General features: G+C 36.1%; 3 protein-coding genes across 8 annotated transcripts; 2 read left to right on the forward strand and 1 right to left on the reverse strand.

Annotated features, from left to right (window-relative positions):
* The first annotated feature begins 56 nt into the window (after positions 1–56).
* LOC107263874 (ionotropic receptor 21a) lies at positions 57–4,085 on the forward strand. 2 transcript variants are annotated; one of them, XM_025081198.1, is made up of 10 exons: positions 57–331; positions 1,262–1,408; positions 1,510–1,709; positions 1,805–1,924; positions 1,999–2,160; positions 2,225–2,502; positions 2,904–3,044; positions 3,108–3,300; positions 3,434–3,638; positions 3,755–4,085. In XM_025081198.1, the coding sequence occupies exons 1-10, from the start codon at positions 275–277 to the stop codon at positions 4,046–4,048; spliced, it is 1,797 nt and encodes a 598-aa protein (XP_024936966.1). In that variant the 5' UTR covers positions 57–274; the 3' UTR covers positions 4,049–4,085. The 2 variants fall into 2 exon arrangements, with proteins under 2 accessions (XP_024936966.1, XP_015587011.1); XM_015731525.2 differs by lacking the exon at positions 57–331 and having other exon boundaries at positions 701–1,408; positions 2,225–2,466.
* Positions 4,086–4,355: 270 nt separating this feature from the next.
* Positions 4,356–6,330, forward strand: LOC107263875 (cytochrome b-c1 complex subunit Rieske, mitochondrial). Of its 3 annotated transcripts, XM_025081199.1 has the most exons (5): positions 4,356–4,496; positions 4,556–4,702; positions 4,926–5,103; positions 5,208–5,300; positions 5,357–5,496. In XM_025081199.1, exons 1-5 carry the CDS (start codon positions 4,397–4,399, stop codon positions 5,358–5,360), a joined length of 522 nt encoding a protein of 173 aa, XP_024936967.1. In that variant the 5' UTR covers positions 4,356–4,396; the 3' UTR covers positions 5,361–5,496. The 3 variants fall into 3 exon arrangements, with proteins under 3 accessions (XP_024936967.1, XP_015587012.1, XP_015587013.1); XM_015731526.2 differs by having other exon boundaries at positions 5,208–6,330; XM_015731527.2 differs by having other exon boundaries at positions 4,363–4,496; positions 4,612–4,702; positions 5,208–6,330.
* A 303-nt stretch (positions 6,331–6,633) lies between these two features.
* On the reverse strand, positions 6,634–16,876 carry LOC107264353 (titin homolog). 3 transcript variants are annotated; one of them, XM_025081197.1, is made up of 30 exons: positions 16,201–16,578; positions 15,408–15,808; positions 15,279–15,337; positions 15,056–15,154; positions 13,812–13,907; positions 13,391–13,727; positions 13,104–13,214; positions 12,848–13,034; positions 12,543–12,768; positions 12,066–12,219; positions 11,840–11,969; positions 11,484–11,714; positions 11,250–11,423; positions 11,004–11,164; positions 10,617–10,899; positions 10,426–10,540; positions 10,249–10,363; positions 10,032–10,154; positions 9,603–9,953; positions 9,344–9,514; positions 9,108–9,263; positions 8,922–9,029; positions 8,587–8,862; positions 8,444–8,498; positions 8,234–8,375; positions 8,041–8,170; positions 7,866–7,972; positions 7,654–7,798; positions 7,452–7,555; positions 6,634–7,365 (listed from the first exon to the last, which is right to left on the reverse strand). In XM_025081197.1, exons 4-30 carry the CDS (start codon positions 15,151–15,153, stop codon positions 7,293–7,295), a joined length of 4,359 nt encoding a protein of 1,452 aa, XP_024936965.1. In that variant the 5' UTR covers position 15,154; positions 15,279–15,337; positions 15,408–15,808; positions 16,201–16,578; the 3' UTR covers positions 6,634–7,292. The 3 variants fall into 3 exon arrangements, with proteins under 3 accessions (XP_024936965.1, XP_015588019.1, XP_015588016.1); XM_015732533.2 differs by lacking the exons at positions 15,279–15,337; positions 15,408–15,808; positions 16,201–16,578 and adding an exon at positions 16,764–16,876; XM_015732530.2 differs by lacking the exons at positions 15,279–15,337; positions 15,408–15,808.
* Between the last annotated feature and the right edge of the window lie 2,687 nt (positions 16,877–19,563).

Genomic DNA, 19,563 nt, shown 5'->3' on the forward strand with positions numbered 1-19,563 from the left:
AACGTAACTCTATGAGGAACTTTGTACCATTGGTCGAAAGTTCACGTTTGAACGCGCGTTTGAAAATGTGATTAATCCCTAACAGGATAATCTAATGCCAGAGATGAGTAGGAGGATTACCAATAAGCTGGTTTTCATGGTCCAAGTTTTATTTTGTGAGATTGTTTCTATATGTAAAACAGTATTCAAGCACTCAACCAAACATGCGCTAACTGCAGCCGGTTACCAAATGTTTTATGACTGTTAAAAAGTCTATTAAATTATTATAAAATGAATGAAACCAATAGATATCCGATTCAATTATCATCGGATTCAATCAAGGCAATCGAAGGTATTTGTATTCCTATTAAAAATTATTCGTAATAAATACGTAATAGTATCTAATAAGATTTTATAGGTTAGGTTACCTAATAAACAATACATTTCTTATTGAAATCAATGGAAATTTCATTAATTCATAGTAATAAATATCTATAAGATTTGATAACAAATTCCCGATGCACAAATCTGATTCCTTCTGGCTAATTATTTTCATTCGATTTTAATAGATTTTTTTAAGTAGGGTTCCTTCTTCTTCTATAAATATTAAATAATGTAACTTGATACGAGACTCTACCAAATCTCTCTATATATGATTTTTTCTGATATTTTTTCAATCATAATATTAGAACACGCATGTGACTCTCAATTATTGGAACCGAATGAAATCAATATCATTCCACATAGATGGAACGCTATATTATTGATGCTCGGCATTATTTCATTGTAATGGAACAATATAAATTCAATAGGAGGTATATATCTTTATCCCTTATATAAACTCGTTGATCATCGAACCAAAGGCAAAAATCTTAGAAATATAAAACGATACGCTTGACTCTCTCCTACTGCAAAATTGTATAGTGAAAACTAATATTTCACAATGAAAATATTAATTTTATTAGCCATACTTGTCAATATCTTATATTACGTAAATTGTGGAACTATTACGAAGAATATACTAAGAAATAATTCCGAATCAAAAGCTCTCGCTGGATTATTGGTACATATTATTAATAAATATTTCGATGATTGCGCAATTATAATTATTTACGACGCTCACTTCGAAAATAGCGAATTTCTTCCACATTTCCTTCCAAAAATCACACAAACATTCGTTCACAAAAGTCTCAACTTTTCACTCGTCGATAAAACACAAATTGCCTTTAATAATAAAAATTACAATTATATACTCTTTCTTGAAAATTTATCAACAATAAAGTACGCTATCGATCGCGAGACTACCAATAAAATAGTTATCGTCACTACAGCAACTTCTTGGTTAGTTAATGATTTCTTGAGAAGTCACACATCCAAATCATATATTAATTTACTAATCATCACACAAAGTGCCCGTAAGAAGAGAAATGTAAGTGAAAGGAATATATAAAATTTAAAACGATTACTATAATCAAATAATATTTCACTTTGATTTATATAAATAAACACTTAAAATTTATCGTTTATCAGGAAAATGCATATTTGCTGTATACACATAAATTATATCTGGATGGCGTTGGAACGAGTAAAGCAATCTTACTGACATCTTGGATCAATAATTCATTGACAAAGCCACACGTTCTACTATTTCCGGATAAATTACAAGATGGCTTCAAAGGTCACAGGATTTTAATATCAACCGCACACCAACCGCCATTCGCTATAAGGAAGTAATATATATTTTAATATTCAATATATTACCAGTTAATTCATTTCTATAATTACAAGAGAAATTTCTTTATATAAATTATTTTTTATTGTGCAGAGCTATTGCCGGTACCGATGAGATAGCGTGGGATGGAATCGACGTACGTTTAATCAAATTACTCGGTGACATATTAAACTTTACAGCAGATTTTCGTCCGCCAACATCAACGACACTTAGGTGGCTCTAATTAATAACTAAGTACTTGTATAACATATAGCAATGAGGATCATTAATATATATTTTCCCTCCAGTCCAATCGCTGCAGCAACAAATGACATCAGAATGGGCTTGGCTTCTATAGCTATTGGTGGAATTTACAAAACGACGAACATAACCTCTCGTTTCGACACTTCTTTTGGTCACATTGAAGACTGCGCGTCATTTTTATCACTTGCATCTACTGCATTACCCAAGTAAAGATGGCACCCAGCAAAGAAAAAAACATTATGCCAAAAAACTATAATTTTCTTTTTATAGATATCGCGCCGTTCTTGGTCCTTTTCAAATAACTGTCTGGATTCTATTGACATGTTCATATTTACTTGCAATTGTTCCGTTGACAATGAACAGCGAATACTCTCTACTATCTCTGCTGACCCATCCGAGCAGGACAAGCGACATGTTCTGGTTTGTGTTCAGTACATTTACGAACTGCTTCACTGTGAAAAATCCTTTGTTGAACTACGGACTAGGAAAGAATTCTACGGCGATTCTAATTGGTACGGCGAAGCGTGAAAATCGTTCCAACGAGTACAGTCGGTTTCACTTATTTTTTTTCTTTATTGTTCCCTCGTTACCGTCGGGAAGTTAACGCCGGAAAATAAAAATTTGTATGTTTATAATGCTTAAAAAATTGCTCCTTAAATGCTCCATATGTTTCCGTAATTGCTCCACTGCTAATATGCAGTGATTAATAAATATTCATTAAAACAGAAAATTTTTATTTTCCCGCGCTAACTTCCCGACGGTTCCCCCCTCGTTCCATTCGTTTCTCCGTGCTCAGCCGGTATACCTTTCTTACCTATCGTTAGACCGTTACCCACCGACCCATGAAGCCATCTATACCAAACGAATACGTATTTTACCTAAATAGGATCATTACCGACTTCACGAGATACTTATAACCATTTTCAATCTAATTCATTACTGTTTTCAGGTATTTATTGGGTATTTACTATCATTGTAACGTCTTGCTATACCAGCTCTATTATCGCCTTCATCACTGTGCCCGTCTATCCAACCGCAATGGAAACGGTTGAGCAACTTCTCAGATACAGATATCGAATTGGAACTTTGGGTAGTAAACTATATATTAATAAGAACACGCATAATCTATATTGAAACAATATCGCTGTTCTAGATCATGATGGATGGGAAAAGTGGTTCGAGGATATCGACGATCCAATGGCTCAGAAATTATTAAAAAATATCGAATGTATTCCTTCAGTCGAAGATGGCGTCAGGAATGTCAGTCGAGCTTATTTCTGGCCATATGCATTTTTAGGGTCTAAAACATTATTGGAATACATAGTCCAGGCTAATTTTACTCCAAGGTAGTATATTTATTGGATTGACTATCTATATTATGTATTGTTCTTTTATGAAACTCTGAATGAAATCTACTACCGATCTTACGAAATGTTCGTCAGACCCGTTTTATACATTTTTTTTAAAAACTTCGTTCAGCTGGATAACCAAGAGATCTCTTATGCATATCAGTCACGAGTGTTTCATGAAATTCGGCGTGACTTTCGTGCTACCACGTAAATCGGTTTACACGGAGGCTTTCAGTAGCGTGATTTATCGAGCACAACAGACCGGCCTCGTTGAGAAGATCGTTCAGGACGTTAAGTGGGACATACAGCGTACAGCAACGGGAAAGTTACTACAAGTGAGTCAATAGTGAATTGTAGAAATGACCAGTAGACACCTGTACTTTCGAAATTAATCGATACCTCTGTAATTAGGCAAGTTTTATGCGAATTAATCATTTCTACTTTCGATTAGGTCACCAAAGGTCCTACGCTACGCCTGACACCGGTTGAGGAACGTCAATTAACTCTAGATGATGTTCAGGGGATGTTTCTTGTATTTGGGGCTGGTCTACTGATAGGATTCTTTGTTTTATTACTAGAATGTCTTGTTCATAGTGTATTTACTTATTGCTGCAAAAAGCATACGGATGAATCGGTAGCTACAACTATAGATTGGCATGTTGATCCGGAAAGTATTGAAAACTTAGCAAGTACTGAATCGGACTTTCGTAATTTAAGACATAGAAAGGTTAGGAGAAGCGTATGAAGAATAGCTCAAAAATGACCAAATATTATTGACGTCGAAACTGTTATTTTAATATTTCTGAAAAAAAGTATACTTTATTAAAAATTGTCTGTATCACTTTTTTTAAGTATTTGTCGTGAGTATCGAATCGTCGAAATCAAATTTTTGTTTCTTTCAAAATACATTCAGTATATCATTCCAGCCACATTGAGCTTTTTCACTAGTCTCCATTGGTGGAACTTCGATTCGCGTGCACATCTGAACTTAAATTTGACAGCAATCATACGTCAATGAAGCATCATCAGCTTGAATTTTTTTCGCCAGAAATCTAAGCAAAACTTTTAATCACTATCCCGTAGGAAGTACAACATGAATCTCAGGAAAATATCAACGAATCTAAAACTCCCCAATTATGCATTAGCAATTGCTCAAGATTATTTACCATCAACATTCTTTCAATATGATTTCAGTAAGTATCAAAACAGCAAATATAATTGCATTAATTGTACCAACGCTAAATCCCATCAGAAACGTCAAATCAAGTTAGACCAGCACACACGGACATTCCAAAACCAAATTTTCAGGAATACCGTCGAAAACCTTTAGAAAATCCAAACGCACTATCATCAGAGAGTGTCGACAATCGTCGTGCCATCATGTCTCTCTTTTCATTTGGTGAGCAGAGTCATTCGTCTATTTAAAATTTCTTAGCATTTGTCATCCACAAGATTTATTCGTTCCTCCTGGTTGGAAACTATAGAAATCTTGCTGGTGTGTTTTTCATTACGCAATTAGGTCGAGCGTGACATCACAACGTATCTTTCGACATCCGCGTTACACGCAAGGCTTAAGAATGAATTAACAGATGAAAACTTGGTCCCATTTTTCATTGATACAGTCGGAGGCATTGGAACTTTGTACGGCTGTAAGGCCCATCTCGTGCAATACGTGTTATTCCTCAGTCCAGCCCGAGATGTTTTGGCGACCGCATCAACAAGCGTCAGCATAACCGATATACCTGAGGGTAAAACAATGATTGTCAAATGGCGTGGAAAGCCAATTTTCATCACACACAGGTAGAAAAATTAATTACTACATTTCAATATATTTCTCGGATCAGTTTTATAATTATAACTTTAGTCTCTAGTCGATACGTATTACTCATGCATAACTGTTTCAGAACCCAACAAGTTATCAATACAGAACGCGCTGTGAATTTGGCTGATCTAAGACATCCGGAAACGGATGATCAACGCGTTCAACGTCCAGAATGGTTGGTAATCGTTGGTATCTGTACGCATTTAGGATGCGTTCCTATTCCTAATGCAGGTAATTACCCCGGAGGATATTTTTGTCCTTGTCATGGCTCCCATTTCGATGGTTCTGGTCGCACGCGCAAAGGACCGGCGCCAACTAACATGGAAATACCAACTTATAAATTCCTGGATGATAACACTCTTTTTATTGGGTGATGAGAGGTCTGTTTATCGATTATTACACGATCTTATTACGCTGATCGATTAATGGTTATTAACGACATTCAATATATATTAACTATTGGCAACTGTGTCTCTGTATTTATTTGAAAAGAGCAGTAGCTAGAATTTCAAGTAAATTTCACGATTACGTCATGGATGACGAAATAGATTTTGCGCGAACTTAAATTTTTTATTTAAATATTGAAAAAAACGATGAATTAACTTTTCAATAAATACGGTAACACTACAAACGCGAGAACAAATAAGATTCGCACGTAGAATTTTTCGGCGATTGGAAAGAGTCGCAGACGGGATACACGAAGATTAGGGCTACTGTGCAGGTAGAATGTTTGCATAAACAATTTAACAGAAAAACAGAAAAAATACAGTGAGCATAAAATCGTCAGAAAGTGGCATTCTCTCATGGGACCGTCATGGAAGATATTTACAATTAGCGAAAACGAAATTAATTTGGTACGCCAATGATGGAGCGTCCCTTGTTTCCAATAAGGCCCGTCATCCGGAAGGGGTAAACGGATATCCGTATCGAGTGCCGTGTCCGGCACTATCGTCCTTTTACTTAGAGGGACTGGAGCGACATTCAGTCCCGGTAAGCGAGAAAATGACTGTCGAGACAAGAGGCCTAGACGGGTATTGTTTCAGATATATTCACAAAAGATCTAAAAAAATTCTGGTAGCGAAAGATAGGCGGAGCGGGCCGAGCCGAGTGCAGGAGTCCTTAATGCGTCCGATCGTGAATACTCCGTGCGAAGTGCAGGATCTAGCGATGTGTGGGCCCTGGTGTCTTCTCTGGGGACCACTGATAACGGGAGCGCCAGGAGATGTTGGGCGACTGGGCGACAGGATAGAGGATATGGCTTTTCCTCCTATCAACGGCACAAGTGGTGAAGGTAACTCAGGGAATTCTCCTTGGAGGACCGCTTGGTGCTCGTGGGGATAAGAAGGTAGATTTGCCCATGGCGATACAGGAGACAGGCCAGTGCGAATAGGAAAGCTCAAAAAAGATAGAAACGAAAAACAGAGAAGCAGAATAAAGATAGGTTTAAGGGAGGATAGGCGGAAAAATACTGCGTAAGGAGAGACGTGACAAGCAAGATCAGAACTGAATTTCTCGAGTTCGAATAGTTTATTTTATTTGTTCAGATAATCCCATCCAACTTTTCTTCATTTTTTTTAACGACGAACACATGATTTTTATGCAGACTTTTATTTACATGTTAGGTGTGTTAACAGTTTGTTGTATATACACGCACTGATGATTCTGCGTATATCAATTTATTACATCTATCATAATTTATCCTCGCGTTAGAAGTTGGAGAGGAAATGATGGATTTTGGAGGTTTTCTTGAGCGATAGGATAAATTTTGTATTTGAATTGTGATTAGCAATTAATCCAGATCTAAAAATATTTTCATACATTTTTCATAACGTTTGTATATTTTAATACTCCGCCGAATAATCTGATCGCGTCTTTGGATACTTATGGATAAAAGATCCTAGTTTTTGGAGAGTCACACGTGGGGAATTCTAAAGATCAATGATGCATAGTTATGATGATACACTCATGATACGTTTTTGCGGGTTTTCCTCAAATAGAGAATTATATATTTACGCAATACCTGAGATTCGAGCATATGTGAATATCATTACCACCTTTCGGCTCGAATCCTCTTACCTACGGCATCATGTATTCTTGTACGTATATGTACATGTCGTAATATGAATTTATTTCAAAGGGCTTCTCAAAATCACTTGGACCAATTTGATTACGTCTTGGATACCATTGACGTTCTTGAAGACGGTCTGCTTGTATCTTGTGAACCAGCCTTTCTATCCAAACTATTAAATCGAATACCATTATTTTGTTAAACTCGTTAAACTTCTTTTCTATCATTTTCGTTTGATCATAGTTTTACTTTACTCACCTGTTACTGCGGGATCCTCTTTTAAACATATCCGTTAGCTTTTTCTTCAAGTTCTTCTTCTCTCGTTTACCCTCTTCGTTGATACTCGCTTCGGAACCGGAAGTCTAAAATAGTAGGATACTTATTGATCATTCAGTCCTCTTTAATGAAAATGTATACTCTGTATTAATTGTTGCTTAATATACATCGATTTTTGACTTACCTGAATTGAGAAATCAAAGGAACTATTTGGATCATCAACACTGGCTGATTTTGTCAGTTTTGTAGTGATCTTTCTTATGATTCCTTTGCTGTATTTTTTGTCGCGTTGTAGCATTTCGCTCTTTGTGGATCCTCCCGAAAGACGACTACAAAAATAATCATGTGATAGTTATATTGAATATTCATCATTTTTTACGTAAGAAATGTTTATACCTGTCAACACTGGAATCCCTTTGTAAACTAAAATGGCGAGGATCGCCCATTTCCGATCCGTCCAATGACTGCATACTAGAGACATTACTGTCGGTGCCCCAAATAATCTGAATGAAAAAATGACAATGATGTAGACTCGAGCTACAATAATATATAAATAGTATTATATTCTTACTTGATCATTCTTTCCGGAAGTCTGTTCCAACGAGAGACTTTTTCTCTTCAAACTGGGTTTATGAGTTTTGTCACCTATGGATCTACTAGGAGTAGTCCTACTCGAAGTGTCATTATCGATAGAAGTAGATCTAAAATTCGGAGAATAATAAGTTAGTACCTAGAAACTTATTAATTTAGTACAAGAAGTATACCTCTTCCCGAATTTCTTAGTCTTCGTGGAACTGCTTTCGTCACTAGCTTTCTTCGATTGTTGCAACTCTTTAGCGACTTCCATCAACTTTCCAATAGTGTATTCCAATTTTTCCGTTCGTCCTCCTAAATTACTACTGGATCCTGAGATAACAAGCACAATTTATTGTTACATTCAGCAATAACAAAAATGTATTATTCACATCGCGTACCCTTAATGTCTTCCTTGGACTCTAACATTGGCGAAGACTCCCTTGACTTTGGTCCCTAAGATAAATTTAATTTTCATCATGAAATATATCACCATGAAACCACAAAAAAATATAATTTTTGTTTTATTTTTTTTCACATTCACCTTCAATCTCCGTGGTGGCGTAGGAGTGTACGTGTCCGGTGTCTTATTTTCCATTTTGGTGCTCAACTCTGGGAAGAGTTTCATAAGATCGTCGACTTGTTGCAACAAAATATTCACATTTCGTGCTTCGTTCTGTTCCTGCCGTCGCTTGCTCGCGATTATATCGCGCAATTCCTCCCGCTCGCGCTCATGACGTTCTTTTTCTCGTCTCATTTTTTCGTTACTTGTGCGCAGCTTCGCGTGCGCATCTCGCAGCTCCAATAAATCGCATTGCAACTGTATTAAAGAAAATCAGTTATAAATAAGAATAAGCATTATTAAAAATTTTACTTTACCTCTATCAACTTCTTCTTGTTTTCCTCTTTCTCTTCGTCGAAAATTTTCTTTTGTTGATCCTGTTTCCTCTTGTTCTCTAAACGTTCTTTATCTCGTTCTCTTTCAATCTGTATTATGACAATGTACCTAATTAGTATTTGGAATTCTGTGTATTGATTATTATTTATTTATTTTCTTTGACGTACTTCGAATAACGTTTGCCGTAAGTCTCGAGCAAGTGTCGTAGTTTCTTGTAGCAGTCTTTGTTGTTCTTCTCTTTCCTTTTGCCAAGCAAGTTCCATTCTTACTTTTAATCCTGGAATTTTTGTTCTGCCACTGGCTAATATACGTTCTTCCTCCAGCTGCGTTTGATTTTAATTAATTTAACAATATAAATATTACTCTTGAGATAGTTTAATTAATAGGAGAAATCTCTAAGTACCTCATTGATTCTTGATTGCATTTCAGATAATTTGACTTGCCAAGCGGATTTTTCTGAAACTAATTCAGTCTTCAGTTTTGATGCTTCCAATCGACTCTCAGAAAGCTCATCCTCCATGCAGCTTATCTGCTTCTCCAGTACTGAAATGTTTAATGCCAACGTTTCTTCGTCCTGTAATTATTATAAATTTCTATTTACGTATCTTTTTGCAATTATTTCACTGATAATCAGTCACTTTCAATTATTGATCAATTATTACCTCGTCCGATTTTCCAGTAGAGGTCGTAGATTGTCTACGTTGTCTTACTGTTTTTAAATCAGCTATTGTTTTTTGAGCACCCTCCAACATATGCTTGTAGGTATCGCGCTCTCTCTTGTATCGAGACAATTGATTTTGTATCGATTGTATTTCGTCGTTAATCGCTGTTATTCGATGCTCATAACGCATTTTGCACTGTGCTAGGTCCGCTTTTCGTAGGCGATCCGCATTCGATAAGGCATTCTTTGCTTTTCTTAATTCCGACTCGAGCGCGGAAGTATCAGCTGAGAAATTACGGTGTATTTTCGATACGCTATTGTAGTCCTTGAGTTTACTTGTCAGATCTTCATTCTGGAAAAACATGAAATAATTGAGATATATAAGTTTGTCATTGTAAAAGTTATATCTTTATGGTCAAGTAAATCTTACGATTTTCCTCACGTCCGCCAGCTGTTCTGTCAGTGAACTATTCTCTTTTTTCAGCCTATTGATTTCTTCTTTGTTCTCCTCTATTGATTTGTTTGGCGATTTTTCATAATAGCGTAAACGTTCCTGAAAATCAGGGATTATCTTTATCAAATCGAAGACTCTTTAACTCCTGCTGGATATTCAGTAATGTTGCTTTTTAAAATATTATATTATTTACCTCAAATCGCAATTTTTCTGACACCCACTCGGCTTCCTTCTTCTTGAACGTTTCTTGTATTGCTCTTAGTTCTGCTTTGTTGCTACTCAAATCGTGTTTGTGATCCAACAGTTTGCTATTAAAAAAAATATGTCATAAAAGTGCGAATTTTGTTGCGAATAAAAATTCAATATTTACCTGCCTAAAATTTGATTTTCACTTTCCAGGTGTCCCCTTAATTCTGACAATGTAGTGTACTTAGAATTAAGATCAGTATAATCCTTAAGAGACTTCTTTACCTCGTTTTCAAGATCTAGACAAATTGTTATACATTTTCATTAATTTGAATTTATTTCTTATCTATTATACGTCACGTCACGTTAACTTACTCAAAATACGTTCATTGTAGGTTTGCTTCAATTCATTCATCTTCTTTGCATTCAAGCCAGCTTTCTCTAACGTCACGATTTTTTTCTTAAGAGTACCTATCTCCGACTCTTTCGACTCTATTTCTTTTTCATATTGTGACTTTAACTTTTCCTTCTCTTTTCTTACATCGGCCAATTCCGACAGGATTCCATCCATTTTCGTAGATGTGGAGGACTTCGTGTTCTCTAATTCCTGTTTGACTCGCTTCAATTCGCCATCCAGTTGAGTTTTTGTAAGCTCAACCTGTTTTGCGTGCAACAATTAAGTCGTAAAAATTCAAATATGTGCGTAAGAATCAAATTCATTATTTATCGGCATTTCTTAAATAAATAATAAACATCACATACAGAGGCGAGTGTCTTCGTTATACGACTCTCACGTTCCATGTAAGAGGTCAAGTCATTTTGCAAATTATTACATTTCTCTTTCTCAAGTGACAGCTCCTTTCTGAGATCGTTCAAGACAGACTCCATCTTGGCATTATCCTTTCCTGATGAATTTGCGATTTCTGTTGATAAGAAAAAAAAATTGATTCAAATCTACAATGATTAATGAAAGTAATACCTTATATCGAATTAAAATATATCAAGTACCCAAATCTTTTTTGAGTTGCACAACTTCATTGTAAACTTTGAGCTTTTCTGCTGACAATGACAACAATTTCGACTTCAATTTCTCCTTTTCCTCTTGCAATGCAGATTTTTCAACCTCGAAAGTTTTTCTTTCTGCTTCCCTCGAGCTGACAGCTTCGTCCAATTTTTTCTTCACTATAAAATTTATTATCGATATTAACATATCTCCGAACCTAATATCACAAACTTCCTTACATCCTTGCGAATCGGTGTTTTTGTTATCATCAGCAGATTTTCCCTTATCAACTTTTCGAGTTTCATTATCACCGGCAGCCAATTCCTTCGTAGCTTTCTCGAGCTTTTGCTTCAGCAATTCGTACTCCTTCGAAAGCTTATCATATTTCGTGACAATGTCCGAAGTCGTCATATTCGGCACCTCGACGTCCTTACCGACAACAATGTTGGCAAGAATCCCAACCACGTCACCTGAAAGCGCAACAATAAGTGCACAAGAAACTAAGTTTCTCAGTCAACTAAAATCACACCGATTCCATTCTAGTAGACAAAATGGAAAGTCACGTGTTATAATAAAAGCATAATAAAGTATCTACCAATTTCCTTCTCCATATCATCCACCATTTTTCTAAGCTGAATCTTCGTCGTATAGTCAGTCGCCTTTTTCTGCGTCCTATTCTTATATTCGGAACCAATTTTTTTCAAAGCATCCTCAATTTTCTTCATCTAAAATATAATAATAGCATAAAAGTTTATTCAGATAATTCTATCTACTTAAAAACGCTGGATACAAAATTTTTTTTGCGTTTTTTCCCTCGTTACCTCCTCGTACTTCTTCTCAAGGTCCGTCTTCTCGCTTTCTAATTGCTCTGCTTTCCTCTCGACTTTCCTTAATTTAAACGAAAGAATACGACAGTTCTTATTCGACTGCTCCAAATCCTTTCTGAGACTCGTGTACTCGTCCGCCTGCTCCTCCCTGCAGAAATTGCATTGACAATAAAAATAACTGCAGCAACAAATCACGTGGGATATTTTTGCATTGTTATAAAAAGTAAAAAAAATTGCATTTTATTTTTTATACTTTTATACCGTCGTATCGTGTTGCATTATAATTGGACATGATCCCCAAATGCATTTAAATCCCAGCTGAGCATTCCATTCAGTGGAATGAATTTTCGGCTAGTCATTCTACAGGGGAGTTAGATACGAATCTAAATGCATCTTCAGATCTGCATCAAGCCGGAATGCAAAGGCATGGGTCCTGAATAAGGAATGCTCCTGCTAAAAATACAACGTTACCTGAAGTTATCCTGCATCTCATATATCTCCTCTTCCAGTTCTCTGATCTCCTTCTTCATATCTTCGTTTTCATCCATCAGAGTCTCGCAAAGCGTCTCGGCTGCTTTAAGTTTTGAACGTAATTCGTCATTTTGTCTGTCTCTCTCGTTTCTACTTGTTTTTGTGTTTGCTTCCTTCTCTAAGGTCTTTACTCTCGATGCCAGACTCGTTTTCTCCTCGGTAAGAGCTTCACGAATAGATACGAATGATAGTGAAATTATTTTTTTTTTAAATAAGTTTTATTATTATTATTTTCTTTCAAATACCTTCGTTCTTAGCTTGCAAATCCTTAACGCTTTTTTGAAGCTTCATCACTTCGTTGCTCGATGACTTGTTCGACACTGTGTCCATTGTTGCCAACCGACGAAGCAAGATGTCGCTCTTTTCCTTTTCCACCTTTTCACATCTTGCTCTCATATCGTTCAATTGAGCTTTCAGCTTTTCAATCTCGTTCTACGATTATACCTTGTTTAATATATTTTATCGAACTTTTGTGCTTTGAGAATCTTAAAAATTAATTACCTTTTCCGTTTTTCCACCTTTCTCGGATATCTCATCTTCGGTATTTTTACTTGAAACGTCCGATGACTTTGATGGTGATTTCGATGAATCAGTACCTTGAGTCTTCCTCACCTGAAATCATAACAATAGCAGTGCTCCCGTTGGAAAGTCATGATAATCTATTTTTAACACTTTCTCATCGATCACCTTATGTAAGATAGAAAGGTGGAGTCTAATCCCAATCGATTTACATAAATATTCAAATAACAACTATCGCTAAGTAATGACTATGCTGATTAATATTGTACCTGTATAATAAATTCAACGTCCGTATTCGATGTGGTCCCATTGCTGTTATCGATGACACCCTGTATCTGTAATTTTTGGGGTGGATCGAGTCTAGTTTCGTCGTTCGAATATCGACGGAAATTAAAACTATCTGATTGCGATCCGGCATACAAGCGGCTCTTTGGGGCAGCATTGCTAACGGGATTCGATTTGGAAGCAGCGTCAATTTCCACACTACTAAGATCAGATGCCGATGTCCATCCGATTTTGGCTTCCGGTTGGGAATAAAGTTTCGTATCTTCCTTCGATAAATTCGAGGTCGATGCCCACGTTCTTTTGTCGGTAGCTTCAGCAGCACTGATTTCAATTAGATGTCATTAAATTATAAAATAAATAAAAGTATGACTTTTTTATTGAAAATTTAGACAAAATGATACTCACCGTCCTTGAGACGGTTCCCATGGCGACAGACTTGGGGATGATGCTGTGGTGTCCTTTAAACTGCCTTTCTTGTTACCAACGTGCTCCTTGTAATCTCTGAGAACAATATACAATCGTTTAATACAGATTTATTGAATTTAATTATACAATTTCTATTACGCCAAGTCTTTAGTTTTGGACTTCTCATTTTCTTCGGTCTATGTCAATTTTTACTTCAATATTTTACAAATTGAATTGGCCTTCGAGGCGATTTGATTTTTTGAACGATAAAAAATTATCAAAATCCTCCGTATATTGTTTCGTTGTTACGAAGAATCAAGCGTCTGTAATTTATTCGTAATATCTAGAACAGTCATTGACTGCGAATAAAGCTACAATAATCGAATTGTAATTGGCATATTATTGTCACGGTATCCTTGAGCAATTGCTCTGATTTCCATAGAATTTTAGATGGACTTATTTTTGGAAATATCATCGTGGGCGCAGCTGGCTCGCACATTATGTGGGTTATTAGTGGTTAACCCTGAACTGTTTGTTTATTCCAAAAACGAACACAGCCTTCATTTTGAGTTTATTAATTATTCAATTCGATCCTTTTTTTTTATTATTAAATCCTAAATATTATTGAATCCAATTATAAAAAGTATTCTCAATGCATTTATTATTAAGTAAACCTGGAGACACTTTGTATACAAAATAAATAAAAAAATATATACAATTTTTACGATCAAGATTTTTTTATCGTAATTCAATCACGTGCGTCATTCGAAATCTTTTTTAAATCACGCGTATCCCCCTGATATGTGTCTTTCAAAAATATGAAAATAAAAGGATATGAATAATTTTTTTTGTTTTGTCAAAGACTCATTCTTTTACCATCACGACATTGTTTTTCGTATCGGAAACATAAAGCATATAAACGCTTTTACGTATGCGGAATGGAATACGGTTGGGCATCATTATTATCATCGTTCTTCGAACCCTTGCAGAATAATTGTTAAATTTGTATTCAACCAAGTGCCCAGAACTTAAGACATTTCCGCATATTTTCTTGGTGCCTTAACCCTTCTTGTTATTCTTGTTGTTATTCAATTTAAAGTAAGAGAATGTCTCTCTGCTATAGGATTGAAAATATATTCAAAAGAAATAAAAAAAAAAATTTGTCCATTTTTTAAAAATCAAATATGCTCAGGGTATCTTAATCGAAGATTTAAGCATTTTAAATGTATATATATATATTATACCTGAAACATCGTTTACATCGTGTTGGCCATCGCACCTGAGGATGAAATCCAAGAGGGCACAAAGGATCTCCTTTTGACGTGGGATACAAGTGATGCATTCTACAGAAAATAATTCAATAATGACTTATGTATTATGAGTATCGATTGACGATGATCGACCGATCGTTAAGTCATCGATACCGATTAATCGATTTTAACGAAAGTAAAAATGGTTTATTATTACGTTTCTTTTATTTTTCTTCTTTTTCACTGTCCCTCCATCTTTCTCTCTCTTTTTCTTCACTATACCAACAATGAAATCCTATTAAGGATGTGAAACCCTTTTCTCATTGGCAGGTCAATGATCACTTACGTTTGATTTTTTTTACACTACCTCAGCCAAATGTCTATTTTTGGATCTGTTTATCGTTGGATTTCGAATCGGTCTTGGCAATTCGATCTATCCGGGTTGCATGTATTTTCGATACATTCTATCATCACTTTTCATATAGGTTTATCCAACTTGTCTTTTCCTATTCACTTATTTTTTTCCAACTATTTGGAACTTGTATAACTACGTGTTTATGGAAAGTCTTATTTATTGGAGCACACGTGCTCCCGATTGACTAAATAGTTTATAAATATATATCAAGAAATTTTAATGTTGCCGCCAAAATAATGGCTCGTTTCCATATTTCGTATTTTTTCCTCCTCGCCGTACAGTACACAATGGAACGTATCACTTTTGTGCAAAACACTCAAAGCCGTAAAACACTGAAAAATCCACTGTTTGTATATTCTTGGCAAAAGAAAAAAATGCAAAAATTCCTCGAAGACACTTTGAACGATATTCAAAAATCTCAAATAACACAAAAAAGCACCAATACTCAAAATAACTTTTTTCAATCGACAATTGGAAAAGTCCAAATTATATCGTTCGGAAAAACCTGAGTTTCGCAATCTCGAACGAACCACTCGCGACCCCAATATTCAACTAGAAAAAGACAGAATCACACAACTAAAAAAGAAGGACAATTGAATCAATCCACAGAATAGAGCCCTGACCCAAAGCACAATAGAAAAATTCCAAAATCCATAACACGCACTTGATTCTCTCTTCTCCCCAAGTATACTCTTACGTAATTAAAACCCACAGGCCAACTCACTTTGCCGGTTGGGTCGCTAACCCAAATGCAGTTCCATCCAACACGAGTAAATTTATCCCCAGACTTTTTGCAATTAGTCATCAAAAACGCCTGGCCAGGTCATTTTCCTTATCGCAAAGATGCTCATCGGTCCTCTATTTTCCTTATGCAACAAATCCATCGCAGCATCCTTTCCCATCACCATCCGTACTGATCGACTCTCGTAGGAAAAAAAAATCCACTAAAAATTATCGAACCTCTTCACCGTATCTTTCCTGCAATTTTTTTCCTATTTTACACAATTTTCAAAAAAAAATTCTCTCGCCCCTAATGGCGTCTCCACTTTTCGCGCGTCCTTTGGAATCGGCTGCTGCACTGACACAGCTACTATTACAGGGGTAAGATCTCTCCAACAGAAATCACAGACCGAGCGTGTTCGTTTGGCTCATAGCCAGAGTATATATTTATCTTCGGCTATATATAGTACACGCTACGTATGTACAAGGCAGAACGTTTCCGCAGCTCGAAAATTTTTCACTCAACGACAATCACGAGAAACGTAAAGGCTTTAGTGTCTGACAAACCTTTAATGAAGATACGACCATCCACCCTTGAATCAGCACGTGTCCTACACATGCGCGCCACCCTCGAATTTCACATAATTTTCAGCTTACGTAGCAGTTCACACATATAGCTGAATACGTAGACGCGACAACGACGAAAAACCGAATTTCGTGACGCGAGCGTCGGGACGCCTACGATGATTTGCCTACTACGATGCATTCCCCTCTCGCTACATACATTTATATATCTATATAAAAATGTCTTCAATTAATTTTTTTATCATTTTTTACCAATTTTCATACACTTTTATATACATGCATATTACATATGTATATATGCAAGATGCATAATATATTGCTATGCAACGTGCACTGGCCTTTCCATTGTTGTCTTTTGATTAATGAAATCGCTATTGACTTGCATTTTTACAAACAGATGTATCCCATTATGTATCAATGAAATTGTACGTCAGTTCAATTATGTAAGTAAAAAAAAAAAAAATGTTAACAGAATGATAAATTAATTGCCATATTCATTAGCAAACATGAAAAAGCTCACTACTCGCGTGTAAGTATGGTCGACTGTGTACAGGCTGAATTTTATAATATGCTAACGATTATCCTATAGTATCTTTATCAACGACTCCTATTACCCAATTGACAATTTACATTGAAAACTCGTTTACCATTATAGTCATGACTTTGTGATAATCTCAAGGCTATTTGGCTGACGTATTCGTATTTAATATCTCCTGCAACTCGGATCAAGCTCTAACGCTTATCTTGCTTGTTTAACACGTTTAACAGTTATTCCTGCAGTTTACATAGGTGCCCAGGACTTGTTCATTATTCTCGGATCATTATCTACTTTCCTCGTCGAAGGATGAATAGGAGTGACAAAGAGAAAAAACGTCATGACCACCAGCGTCATAAATATGCAGGCTCGCTATTGAAATGCGTAAAATGAAATGAACTAAAAAAAACTTATGCATAAAGCGATACCAGGGATGGCCCGTGGACGTGTGTACATACCTTTATGAATTTATGCATAATGTAACAAATGATATTCTGCATTTAGACCGTATAGGCTTATCAAAGCAATGTATAGATATATATCGTAAAGATACATATCACTCGATGATTCTTACTAATTATTTTTAACCCTTTTTGTAATTTAATATATAACAAGATAAGATTGTGTACAATCGTTAAATCTATTAATTAACGATCGTGATCGAAAGGCTTATAATTAATATTGTTATGTATTACAATGATCGGTTTCATCAGACCATGATGGCATTGATGCTCTGTACCTTGTTATTTTTTCTCTTTTTTTCGTATTTTCTTCTCTATCTTTCTCCCGTGTTATTTCACTAGCACAGACTGTACAGTTTATTGTTGCTCGTGTAACTTTATTTATCGTTACACTTTCTGAGTTGACACTTACCATTACCATTGGAAAGCCATAATTTCCATGCTTAGACAGTGCAGCCATGCATGTCCACGTTGCGCTCTTTGCCTCGGATATTGTCTAGATCATTTTTCAGGTACTTCGTTACAGGGTGATAACCCAGCGGAGATTAAGTTGTCAAACGAGAAGCGTGGAGGATTGAAATGGAAAGTAAAAGAAAAAGGCAAAATTTACTAATCGGAACGACCAAAGGATTAGGAATCGTGAAGTTGGGATTAGATGGGTTATTTGATATCTCCATGGTATACAGGTTGGAAGTAGTCAAAGTACCGATAGTCGTCAGACGGGGTACGCAGAGAATCTCATTGGTGTTACTTGAGGCTGTATCGGTGTGAACGTCGCTTCAAATGTCAAACGCATTTGTCAATGTATTGTGCCGATGGAAATTTCAATGTGATAAATTCCAAAGGCAGATATACAGTGCGGTTCAACGTTAACGAGATCAGAGCGGATGTCGATTATGAATAAAGTTATTAAAAAAAAAAATTGAAAAATTCATCTTCGTTACGTTGAGTTCACGCGCGTTGCTTCACCTTGCTCTACTTTATTTTCTCCCTTCATACACATGCGCGCATATAAATTGCAGTTGATAAGCTTCCAGCGCGGAATAGAGTATTTGCGTCAGTTTTAAATTCGCGAATCCCTCGGAAGGAGAATAGGATTAGCATATTGATTTACGTAGATCGTCATAACGGTGCAATCCGGTTTATCCTTGCAATTCCAACTGAATAATCGCTGCTGCATAATCGTCCGTTATTACCGAACTTGAACTTCCCAATAGTCAATGGGAAAACTTGAGTGAAATTCGAAGTCAGTATTTAAATTTCACTGAATGAAAATAAATGTCCATAGAATAAACGAAGCCACTATCTAATAATCCCATGCAGACTTTATCTGGCCTGGATCTTGAAATGCATTTCAAATTGCATCAATAATGCACCCCAACGATCCTATGTGCAGTCGCTTCTACATAGTCCTAAAAAATAAAATAATTGATCAGGACCAAGTGGAAAAGTCTCAAAGTAAAATCATACGACCAAAAGCATAAGCGACATAAGTGAATTTTCAATAGAGAAAAAGAAGAGATAGCCAAATTATAAGTACGAAAATTCCAAGAAATTACAGCAGAAAAGCCGAATAGAAAATCGATAAAGGATGCAAGCAAAGGGAAGACGAAGATACGATTAAGTAAAAGGATAAAGAAAGAAAAGCTGGAAAAGATAAAAAAAAGAGAGAGACAAGACAGAAGATAGTTCAGTGGCCGTCCCCTTCCTCGTATTCCCAAAGGCCACCAGCTCCTTGTCCTATTTCTGACGTCACGGCCCGAAGTCACCTAACGGCGCATGCGCG

Source organism: Cephus cinctus, unplaced genomic scaffold, assembly GCF_000341935.2.
Source record: "Cephus cinctus unplaced genomic scaffold, Ccin1 Ccin1_scaffold0168, whole genome shotgun sequence".
Taxonomy (NCBI): Eukaryota; Metazoa; Arthropoda; class Insecta; order Hymenoptera; family Cephidae; genus Cephus; species Cephus cinctus.

Excerpts from the sequence above, each read along its gene's own strand:
- LOC107263874 (XM_015731525.2), top strand. The coding sequence starts at position 923 with ATGAAAATATTAATTTTATTAGCCATACTTGTCAATATCTTATATTAC. Across the intron at positions 1,409-1,509 it reads GTGCCCGTAAGAAGAGAAAT|GAAAATGCATATTTGCTGTA; the intron begins GTAAGTGAAAGG and ends ATCGTTTATCAG. Across the intron at positions 3,045-3,107 it reads ATATCGAATTGGAACTTTGG|ATCATGATGGATGGGAAAAG; the intron begins GTAGTAAACTAT and ends TCGCTGTTCTAG.
- LOC107263875 (XM_015731526.2), top strand. The coding sequence starts at position 4,397 with ATGAATCTCAGGAAAATATCAACGAATCTAAAACTCCCCAATTATGCA. Across the intron at positions 4,703-4,925 it reads CATGTCTCTCTTTTCATTTG|TCGGAGGCATTGGAACTTTG; the intron begins GTGAGCAGAGTC and ends TCATTGATACAG. Across the intron at positions 5,104-5,207 it reads CCAATTTTCATCACACACAG|AACCCAACAAGTTATCAATA; the intron begins GTAGAAAAATTA and ends TAACTGTTTCAG.
- LOC107264353 (XM_015732533.2), bottom strand. The coding sequence starts at position 15,153 with ATGCATCACTTGTATCCCACGTCAAAAGGAGATCCTTTGTGCCCTCTT. Across the intron at positions 9,030-9,107 it reads TACGGCAAACGTTATTCGAA|ATTGAAAGAGAACGAGATAA; the intron begins GTACGTCAAAGA and ends GTCATAATACAG. Across the intron at positions 8,499-8,586 it reads CGCCACCACGGAGATTGAAG|GGACCAAAGTCAAGGGAGTC; the intron begins GTGAATGTGAAA and ends AATTTATCTTAG.